This window comes from Engraulis encrasicolus, chromosome 12, assembly GCF_034702125.1.
Source record: "Engraulis encrasicolus isolate BLACKSEA-1 chromosome 12, IST_EnEncr_1.0, whole genome shotgun sequence".
Classification (NCBI taxonomy): Eukaryota; Metazoa; Chordata; class Actinopteri; order Clupeiformes; family Engraulidae; genus Engraulis; species Engraulis encrasicolus.
Window position 1 is genome coordinate 27,108,611 of NC_085868.1, and position 11,702 is coordinate 27,120,312.

The 11,702-nt window shown below is 39.7% G+C and overlaps 1 protein-coding gene across 1 annotated transcript; it reads left to right on the plus strand.

Moving 5' to 3' along the window:
* Nucleotides 1–299: 299 nt before the first annotated feature.
* On the plus strand, nucleotides 300–10,998 carry LOC134459511 (uncharacterized). The gene is made up of 9 exons (XM_063211874.1): nucleotides 300–307; nucleotides 2,565–2,724; nucleotides 4,236–4,473; nucleotides 7,562–7,703; nucleotides 8,545–8,697; nucleotides 9,004–9,059; nucleotides 9,216–9,251; nucleotides 9,441–9,523; nucleotides 10,702–10,998. Exons 1-9 carry the CDS (start codon nucleotides 300–302, stop codon nucleotides 10,789–10,791), a joined length of 966 nt encoding a protein of 321 aa, XP_063067944.1. The 3' UTR covers nucleotides 10,792–10,998.
* The last annotated feature ends 704 nt before the right edge of the window (nucleotides 10,999–11,702 follow it).

Sequence of the window (11,702 nt, forward strand, 5' to 3'; positions counted from 1 at the left end):
CTACACCACATAGCCGAACATTTTTATTTACAATGCACACTAACAACATAGCATATAGGTGTTGACATGGACGTCGGTGTCTAGCCCTCAGCAGCTGGTGGACCGGTTTCGGCTGAAAGTGCTTGGCCCATTTTTCCCCCCTCCGAGTCTTGATGATGCCTATAGATTTTGTGAGTTTATGATTTCAAACAAGCTGAGTACGGGTAATTTTGCTTTTTTTGTGAAATGTGTTCCCCCTCATTACTTTCTTCAACCCACAGGTACACGTAGCTGGTCAAATACAGGTAATTGTCTAACACATGGTCAGGTGAGTTGGACAACATTCCTCTTCTTAAGTACTCCCCTTACATTCCTTTGTGAATGTTTTTTTCTGTTGCTGTTCACTTAAAATTGTGCTGTGTGCTTCTGAAAGACCAATCAGCAAAAAAAAGTGCATTACACCCTTTTTAGTTAGAGGCAATCATTCCTACACTTCACAGCGTTAGGCAAGATAACCAGACATCATGTCTCTCTGTACACATGTCCAGCTTTTGCTACTACTGCCTACTATTACCTTTGCCAGCCACTTCTGGGGTGCATCACTGTCATTTTCCCCCAAAGGAGAGAACTCGGATGGCTCTTACAAGGTAATGGAACTTATTATATATTTTTTTTTTGTTGGAGGCCTGTTTGTAACCTATGATTTCTTAACGGACTCCAGCGTCCTGTTGTTTATTTCGAGGATTTCCTGTATGTTGCCCTTTCACAAATGCCATCTTTTTCATGAACATTTACTACCACCATTACTTTCATTATGACTTGAACATGTAGAATTTTCATACATGGATGTGTGAACACTCTATGTAAATAGGCCCATGTGCGCCTTTTTGAATTACCAGTCACATTCTGCATTTCTCTGACATTAAAACGTACTCTGGGCAGACCGGTTAATAATAATTTGATACACACACATTCATGAAAAAGATCAAATTTGGAAATGGACAGCATGACATTTAGAATTAAACTACTAAAATGATAACACAATGGACCTGTAAATGCGGCTGCAATTACAACTCACTGCCATCCACCTTTTATTGTCACCAAAAAATAATCTATTGATGGCTGTTCTGCCTTTCAGTTGGAGATTCGCTACAAACAAACTTTTGATACATGCCAATACTTTTCATGGAATCTCTGCTACAGTGGGTCTTGTGGCAATCTAACCAGTAATGTAATGAAAACCATGTACAGCACGGGTGGCAGGAACCCAGCTCATTTCAACTGGTGCCAGACAGCAGCAGTTATGACAAGAACGGTTGCAAATGATCTTCCGTTCAGTTTGAGGTGAGCTGTTTTTCACATCTCAGACACATCAAGGCCCTGTAGTAGCATTATGGTCAGGGGCGGAGCCGGTTGGGGGAGTGGCGGTGGGGGTTGTCCAGGGGGGGTCCCCTGGGCCCAGGGAGCCCTTGTACCAGAGATATTCTATAGAGATATGCCAACACAATAGGTTTCTATGGGCACCTAACGCGACCAGGTTCCGGTCTGCCTAAAGGGGCGTGTCATAATGCTCCTACACTGAATAGAAAAGTCCTTAGGTCTGCCTAGGTCTGCCTAAGGGGGGCCATAATAGAACCAGGAAACAATGGGCCAATGGAACCTCTCTCTCTCTACTTTCTCTGCTTGTACTGGTGCCCGACTGCATTATGGTCAAGGGCGGAGCCGGGTGGGGAGTGGGGGGTGTCCAGAGGGGGTCCCCTGATAGCCAGGCCTTGCACTCCTAGTGATGCAACAGCTTCAGCGTTGCTACCAGTCAGGTCAAGAGCAATGCAAGTACTTTCTGAGTTCCCGCAAATACTGGAACTCCTCCCACTTTTTTGGGAAGCAAACAATCATAAGCAAACCAAGGGAGACAGTTTGGGAAATGTTAATTGTTATGCTCTTGGTCAGACCAAGATTTGAAAGTCGATGATAATCAGGCTAGTCCCCTGGGCCCAGGGAACCCTTGTACTGGTGCCCGACTGCAGTGATTGTTACACGAATAATTCCAGATGATCAACCCTTCAGTTTGCTTTGGATAGTTTTTTCCAGGTAACAGATGATTCAAAGGCATTTTAAGGCACTGATGTAGCATTATTGTGCTTCTGGTTACAGAGAATACAACTGTTGTTGGGTGACCCTTGCAAACGGATTTACAAATTGGAGGCTACTCACAACGGTGGATCTTGGAAAGCGGAATGACACGAATAAACCAAACAGATCCCCAGTGATTACCAGTATATCATTTGTCAGGTAATACTGACGAATACACTGTGATTAGAATATCAAGTCACTCAAAATGTATTGATATTGCGCAATGTCGCAATTATACAGTTGACTCAAAGTACAGTACTTTCAAATATACAGGCATTGCCACATTTACACACCATGTCTGCAGGCTGCCATGAATATATTCCTCACACACATGTACTGTGTTTTGTTCTAGCAATATAATGTGCTGAGATTATAATTATTTAAATAGGCCACATGGAATAGTATTGTGTTGCACTTTTACTAAAAGGAGTAATGTGTTGCACTTGATACAGAGTCCCGCAGAACTGCCCACGAACATACAAGCTGATTACATTCGACCCAGACAACGACCAGGGCAGGTGTCGTTATGGACAAGACCCATTATTTGTTGAATGTGCAAGCTGTCAGATTCCTGCAGGTTTTGCACTGAACCAAACCAGAATCGACGAGAAGGTAATAACATCTGCCTGTTCACCTGCCTGTGCATTGCTGTAGTGTTTCATGGTCTGTCGATATGCACTGATTTATCGAATTGAGCTACCGGTGTAGTATCTCCCTAGCCTGTTTCTCACTGACGTACGTGTGTGTCGCTCTGGAGCCCCCTGGTGGAGTTGTACACAAACGCACCGTCGCTGACAACCAGCCTAGTATCCCCCCTCCACTGAGTCACACTCACTCTTAAATTACTTCTTCAGGAATTACTTTAAAGGGACACTATGTGAGATTTTTAGTTGTTTATTTCCAGTATTCATGCTGCCCATTCACTAATGTTACCTTTTTCATGAATACTTACCACCACCATCAAATTCTAAGTATTCATTATGACTGGAAAAATTGCGCTTTTCATACATGAAAAGGGGGATCTTCTCCATGGTCCGCCATTTTGAATTTCCAAATATAGCCATTTTTAGCTGCAAAAATGACTCTACTTGGACCATACTAGAAAATATTTGTGTATTACTTAGTAAACGTTCATGTAAAGATCAAATTTGGCAATAGGCAGCCCAGTTTCAATGAGCAGCATAGTTGCAGTACCTTTTTTGACCATTTCCTGCACAGTGTCCCTTTTATACTTATTGATGTAGTCGTCTATATTTATTAATTTATTTACTCAACTCTCACTTTATTCATATTATCAATTTACACAGAAATACATCTAAAGAACTTTTAAAGACAGGATATGGATAATTTTAGAATTCCATAAAGGGGAAATCCGATGTAAACGGCTTAAACAGTGTTAAACCATGATGCTGAGCACTAACCTTTTCCACATACCTCATCTCCATACATCCCCTGCATTCAGAATTCCAGTGCTAGTTAGCCGATGCTAAAATTGGGCTTGTGTTGTGAGTCTGTCGGCACCGAAGTAGCCATTCATTATCTCCATTTTCCATCCATTTATGAGGCTCAAAGTTAGAATAGAATAGAATATAATGGAATAGAAAGCCTTTATTGTCATTATACAAAGTATACTGAGATTTTAGCTTCCCTACAAGGTGCACAGTCCTTTACAGATGAACATAGTCCAGTAAGTGTGAGTTCAGTGTCGTAACAGCTTTGGGGAAGAAGCTGTTCTTCATTCTATTGGTTCTGGCTGGTAATGCCTTGTAGCGCCTGCCAGAGGGCAACAGTGTGATGAGATAGAAGCCAGGATGTGAGGGATCTTTAATGATACTCCTGTCTCTACTTAGGCAGCGGGAGTTGTAGATGGTGGGTATGGGAGGCAGGGGGCAGCCTATGATTTTTTGCGCTGTTTACTGAAACAAAACAAAAAATGTCCAACCACTTCAATCTGTTTAGCTTTTTATTTGGCCATTAAAACAAAAAAAAGATTTAAGTGAACAGACAGTTCTCATTTTGCAGTCCTAGTTTGAGTAAGAGGAAAAGTGTCAATACACTGTAACCCACTGACTATACTGTATGGATGTTGTTTGAAGAAAATTTGATGGAGGTTTGGATAAAAGTTACTTTATTTCGATATGTACATTCAGCTAGTGTTTCTTTGTGTCTTTTTTCAGGATTTCTGCACTTTAAGTTACAGCACTGCCTCAACTGGGGTCTATGGGCTGGAAGTTGTTGTGGAGGATTTTCCTCGACAAACCATCACATTGTCCTACAGAAATTCTGCATCAACTATCAGAGATCCTTACGGTCCAGGCAAAACTGCCCTCAGCCAAATTCCTCTGCACTTTGCAGTTAAGGGTAAGATGTATTTGCATTTTTTGTTCAGTATGCAACATGCACACCCTGATTTTATTTCATTTCTTTTATTTCATTTTTAATAAGGTATGACATGTTGAAATCCCTGGTACAGTCCACATCTTGAACCAAAACCATTCCAAACATGTTAGCTGCTGCATTACTATTATTCCACAGGGTTTGTGAGTGATTCTCTAATTCGCCTACACTTTTAAGTCCGTGGATTTGGCAATTCCACTAACTATTCACTGTATCCAATGATGTTTTGGACATTAGAAAACATTTATCTTTCATATAATACAGAAAGTGTAGACATAGCATTATTTCCCTCAGCAAGAATGAATATTTAATACTGGTTTTGGGCGTTTTCATGCCGTCCTGTTTTCCAAATGTCAGATTCATTCTTCATATTAGCATGTAAAGAAACTTGTTTTGCCCAAGACAATTGCAAATGTTGATTCACAGTAATCATCACAATATGACAAAACTGTCAGAAAGACCACTGTCCTTTCCATTATACATGAAATTTGCCATTTTGTGTGTGTCCACGAAAACTGTGTTAACCGTGTCACGGTCTGAAACCGCCTCCATAAATCAGTAATGGTTTGGTCTTAGGCCATACGAATAACATCACGTGATGTCATAACCTCTTTGGCAGGATACGGGAAGACTTTTTGGTAAATTTTGAGCTCCATCCTTCCATAATTTAATCCATTCTTTTTCATGTTCTCATAGCGGGAAAATTGCCTGTCAACAGTGTTATCAACATATTCATAAGAATCTGAATTAGAAATCACATGTAGAAAAACACAGATAAAGCATACAGATACATGAATTGATTAAGGTGTTGTGGTGGAACTTCTGAGGTCCTCAGTTAGCACAACACCATAAAAATGGCTGAAATGTCAACGGTGTTACCGTCAATGGTGTTACAATTAAGTATGACAGTCAGGGTTGCCAGATGAGGCTGATGATTTCCAGCCCAAAAAATGATCAAAATCCGCCCTAAAAACCCGGCCAATTCTATTGATTTATATGGCAGTGGGAAGGTTTTTCTGATAGATGCCATTTTTACCTGCACACGGCCATCCTAAGCAGCCCAATTGGGCGGGAACCAGCCCAATCTGGCAACACTGATGACAGTTGAGGAGGAGTATGTTTTTGCCAATTTATATCCATATTGACAGACAAACAAACAAAATAATTAGTGTTCTAGGGAGATGGGTTTGTCTGATCTGTTTTTTTCTCCTAAAAAAGTGCCGACTTGTTCCCCTGCACTGTTGACCGTAACACAGTTGAGTTACACCGTTGACTGTTTTGAAAGTGTTTTTGCGCTATTGATCCCTTATGTTTTGGAAAAATCCTATGAACATACACTAGGGATTATCTCTGGAGAAGGAAGTCTTGTGTAAGGAGGGTGACTATATTCAAATCAGACGTTACAGGGATTTATGATGAAAAATGTGTCAGTCTGTATCACAGTGACTCATAAAATCCTACTTATGAAGCTCAACAATCACATTCTCTATATCAGTTGCATAGATTAATGACAACATTACTGCTAAGGGACATAAGCAATTTCAAACATATATTGTTTCAACTCTGTAGTATTTTTATATATGTTTGAAATGACATAGTATTTGTCCATAACACTGTTGACAAAATAATTAAGCAAATGTTTGCTTTCATTAGAGTATTTATCAAATGATTTAAGATTAAGCTTGGCAATTTGTTTGTTTGGAAACTTAAATATATACACTATGTAAACATCTAGGTCATTTAGTCGAAAAAAATACTGATAATTGACATTTTGCTTTTGCCAAAAGCGTAGGGAAATCGTAGAATCACTCTTATCTATCTTATTATCTACCAGGCTAGTACGAACTTCTGAATTGGAATTCAAAGTAATGCCATAATACCAACACTAGGTGGTGGTGGAAGCAGCTCAACAGGTGCCGGTAATATACACACACTGATAAATATACAGCACCATTCCCATTCCCATTTTGTCATTACCTTGAATTTCTTTGAATTTAATCTACACCACCCATTGAGAGTACATAGAACACCACCACCTAGTTATGGCATTACTGTGAATTTCAATTCATTACTGTGAATTTCAATTCGGAATTTTGTACAAGTCTGTTATCTACACACATATACAGCTCCAGGCCACTTTATTAGAATAGTGTGAAAAAGTTGATTTATTTCCATAATTCCATCAAACTCTTCAATATACCCTGTAGATTTCGATGCCACGTTTTGGTGTCAACTCACCAGTTTAATTCTAACTTACCAAAAATAAAACCTCATTCATTTTCAATGGGCTGTCATTTCTGGTGATTTAGAATTAAACTGGTGAATTAGCGCCAAAACGTGGCATGGAAATCTACAGGGTATATTGAAGAGTGAAGTGCGGGTCACCAGGTCAACAAACAAGAACAGCTGACAGCAAAGCATCAAGGATATCTGGGCTTCCATAAATCCCATGTACTGTTTCTGCCATTGACTTCAATGTTAAACACATCATGGCAGTTATTAAGACAGAGAGAGTACCAACCAAGTATTGAACGTTGCATGATATGTAGATAGTACCAAATTTCAACTGATTTGATGTGACCTGAATTTTGCTGAAAAAAATTGTGATTTTATCACAATATTCTGATGATGCGAATTCCCCAATTCATGGGTTTTCTGAGCTGGAAGCCCAAAATATGCAAAAATAAACAACTGAATGATTGGAATAGTGAATCTATAATACAAGACAGTTTAACATTATTGATGGAATTATGGAAATAAATCAACTTTTCCATGCTATTCTAATAAGGTGGTCTGGAGCTATATATATATATTCCTTATTGTGTTGACTGTGATGTGTGTTTGTCTTGTGTGTCCTTGTGCCACCACCAAAGCAATTTTCCATTTCATGTAAGTTTAATGGACAATAAAGAAGTCGAAGTGTAAGTCTACTGTTAAGTATTCTCACTGTCTGGTGTGCATTTGCTTTGTTTTAGTGGGGATCATTTTGTGTTGTTTAGGTATGTGCATTATTGATTCATGACAAATCAACACTGCCGTTGTATGTTTGCAGTTGAGCCTGCTATTGCCTCTTGTGAGGAAGGTGTCTATCTGCCAAAGTTTATCGCCCCCACCCCCGCGAATGGAGAAACAATATACGCTGTGATCAACCAGGAACTTGAGATCATAGTCAATACAACAGCCTCTGCATCAAGGCAAGTCAGCTCACAGCCTAATGTATTGCAATGTACACTATATTATTCCATTGTACTTTATTTAATCGAAAAACAATACTGACAAGACAATAGTGCTTTAAAGGTACACTGTATCATTTTTGTAGTAGTTTATTCATGAATTTGAATTTGCCATTGAATATATTACTACAACCATTGATTTCTACAGTAAGAACTGCCTTTCTTATGGCTTGGAAATTTTTAGTGATGAATAGGTGGACCACACTCTATTTAATTTGCCAGTGCTGGGTCCAACTCAATATCTAACCTCCCATCCTCTGCTTTTGCTTGTGGCCTCGTGAAGGCAAGACATCATTGGCGATAGGAGTTGTTTGTTTATTTAATATCTCGCTAAAGCACAATTCAAAAATCATTTTATCATTGGCAGTCATGATGTTGAACGAGGAAAAGTCTTCCAAAAGTTGTGCCGAGGTTTAATTGTTCTCTCCACAGAGGCAGGATGTCAGCGAAGCACAAGGCCCAAAGCAAAGGGAGAGGATGGGAGGTTAGACATACAGCTGCACCCGCCGTCATCTTTGGCAGTTATACCCTCGTTGGTCTCAGTGGCGTCACATTCTACTGCACTATTTACCTTTCAGGGATTAGTGATATTCTGTCTGAATCTACCATGTTGGTTGTAACAGTTTTAATCAACTAGGAGCCCACCAAGCCCTACACAACAGCAAACCCATGCCCTCGTTAGCTGACCAGATCTCGAAATGGGCTGGGGAAAAAAAGGCATCTTCGGGTACTACCAAGGCTACAATGAGCCATTTGAATTGGCCAGAATTAACTGTATATCGTTCTGTCTCCCATCTTGAAGTATTCATGACCTTATCATCAGTGGACCCTTCAACATCACAGTCAACAGCTATGGGAACAGCACCACACAGTTTGTCCTGAGATGGACTCCACGGACTGAAGACCTGGGGGAATACTTTCCTGTCTGCTTTGTTGCTGAAAGTAACCAGTCCAGGTAAGTGAATGTTAGGATAATGATGGTGAGTTTAAGATTTAAGACTGACAGAAATGAAGCTTGTTTTTAAAAATCACATGTTTAATTACGTTTAATTACTAATAATGTGATTACTTAAAAAGGACCTTCAAAAATACAATAATTATGGTGCTATATGTCGTCATACATTTCACAGAGGCCTGTGGATTATGTATAGTAGGTTAATTTATATATAAACAAATACCAGTTAAAACACAGATAAAGTTGTGTAAATAATAATACTTAGTCAACTACCCTACCCACTAACTGTGATACAAATGCTTTCAGCTTCTTCTATCAATCTGATATGCGATGCGTCCTTGTTGAAGTTGGAAATGGCACTGGTTTGTATTGTTTTAACACTATTTTTGTGTTGTTTTTTGTGCCGTAGGCCTAATTCCTACGCCAGTCCTTATATTGGTCTAAGCATGGTGACACCGCTTTCATGATTGTCTTGCTTTTGTAAGTACTTTTATGAACAACATGTACCTTGCCTACAGATTCGGGCTCCTCTGTTCCAGTTGGAGAAACAACTAGTACGTACTTTATGATCTCTCTTTATCTCTCTCTCTCTCTCCCTCTCTCTCTTTATCTCTCTCTCTATTTATCTCTCTCTCTCTCCCTCTCTACTGTAGCGATGGAAGAGAAGGTTCGTGGCTTGTGTAATTTTACGAGTAATTTCTTCCCAAAGTAGCTTATATGTGTTGTTCTTTATCTGTTGACAGATTTTGTGGTTGGTGTAAGCATGATGGTTCGGTCTACACTTAATCTAACAGAGGCAAACCAAACCCAAACATTCCTGAGGCAGGTCAGTCTCCTTCATATATCCTCCACTAAGAGTAAGCTATAAGGTTGTATATAAATGTTAATTGACCATGTATTTCAAATAAAGCATGACTTTTGTTGTATTGAAATGTAGTTTTCTTCAATGTACTTTGTTCAATGTAGTTTTCTTCAAATGTAGTTTGTTCAATAGATTTTAAATGAGCTTATCACCGTTGCTACTCAGCTGATTAATAATAGAGTGAAGACAGGAATATCAGGAAACAAACATAAGACAATCTAACCTTACATACAGCACTTCAGTAAACATGCCCATGTTTACAGTGACTGGTGGCAGGGATGACAGGTGCCATTTTTAAGTAGGCATCTCGACAGGCACCTCTTGGAACTAGTTCGACTAGTGCGTAGGGATGACGAAAATGTAAAAAAACCCTGAACCGGCTACTAAGCTTCATTAACCGGTGATTAACCGGTTAACTGGTTAGAACATTTTAACCGGTTAATGTTAATCCGGTTGACTACCGGTTAAACGGCTATTGGTTAATATCCCTACTAGAACGCCTTTACGTTTCACAGCCTGGGGTTATGGTGGTGATCTACCAGTATGCGATGCGAACTTCGCAGTGTTATTGCCTTTTTAAGGACATTAAAGCTTTCAAGCTTGTACAAGTTTATGGTCCACCAGTACGTGATGCGAACTTCACAGTGTTATGGTGCCTGGTGGTGTTATACTTAGGTCCTCATCAGCTCTTCAATTAAGTGGAGTAGACTTTATTAATGCCCTAAGGAGAAATTATGTAGTTGACCATTCATACAACAATGTACATTAGTAGGACAGTGAGACAGTGGCATCAATTAGAACTGTGACTATACAACACATACATAAATCAGAAATAAATACTAGGTCATGATAGCCAGCGGCCATTGTTAAAAAGTCTGATCACTCTAAGAACAAAAGACTGTGGGGGGTTTGACTGTTTGATTATTTGCTATACTGCATGCAGAGGTATCGTAATAGGGGGGTAAAGTGGAACTGAGATACAGGGAGTCATATACTGTATGCATATGTGCGGCCTGTCCATTGGTGAATGGAGAATTGGAGAATTTGGTGCGACACACCTGATTGCATAGTACAGTATATATAATAAAGGCTTACTTCATTGGCTGAGTGAAATGAATAAAGCATTATTTTATGTCTTTCAGTTTAAAGAAGAGCTGGTCAAGAGGGGTCTGTCCAACTCAACCAGTGTGAGGCTAAGGAAAGTGGAGCAGGTGGAGCAGGCGGAGCCATGATGACTGCTGATCTTCTGGAAGGGGCAGAGGGCGGAGCCTAGGAAAAGGACATTCTTTTGTTGGGTGTATGTCAACCGCTTCCTCCTACCCTGTCCTGTGCCCTCTGGCCTCCTGACAAGGCTCAGCGACATTTATGAAATATCTTACAGAAACACAATTCAAAAGGTTTGCAATCGGGATGTTGAATGGGGAAAAGCCCTTCAAACGTTGCTCTGAACTGGTTGGCAGCTTTTTTTTCTCCACAGAGGTGGAGCGACACAGGGGAAAGAGGACAGAAGCCAGAGGAAATGTAATAGTAAATGCTCTGTTTTAACTTTTTTCATTGTGGTTTCTGAAAGATGACTTTTGTGGCATACTATGCCACAAAAGCCATCTTTCAGACACCACGTCCACAATGAAAAAAAGTTAAAACAGAGTGTATTGGCACTTCTGTTATGTGTTGGTGGTGGTGTACTGTATGTCTTTCTGCCATTGGTCTGCAGATGGCGCTGTGACAAAGGGCATGCTGCTTATCTGGTTTTAAATTAAAATCTCTTCTAAAAAAAGGCGTTCTAAAATTATAGGCTTTCATCACTGATGTTCCCCCAGTTGCTTTCTTTCATTTCACACTTCTTACAGTAGGCAAAATTCATTTCTGCAGATACTCGTATTCTTCATGAATGAATGAATGAATGATTGATTAATTAATTAATTAATTAATTAATTAATTAATTAATTAATTTTTCAATGAACACTCTGCTATGAGACAAATGGTTCTGACAGTATGGAGTGGAAGAGGAACACAAGTAAAGATGTTAAGTAGGCTACACAGTCTTACTGCGCGGTTTGCCTCACCTAGTCAGGTTCGTTGAACAGCATTCCTTTTTCATTAGTACTTCACTTACATTCATTGTCAACGTCCTTCCTGACAG

Coding starts and splice junctions, on each gene's coding strand:
- LOC134459511 (XM_063211874.1), top strand. Junction 2,725..4,235: donor AAACCAGAATCGACGAGAAG/GTAATAACATCT, acceptor TTTGGATAAAAG/TTACTTTATTTCGATATGTA. Junction 9,524..10,701: donor CCCAAACATTCCTGAGGCAG/GTCAGTCTCCTT, acceptor TATGTCTTTCAG/TTTAAAGAAGAGCTGGTCAA.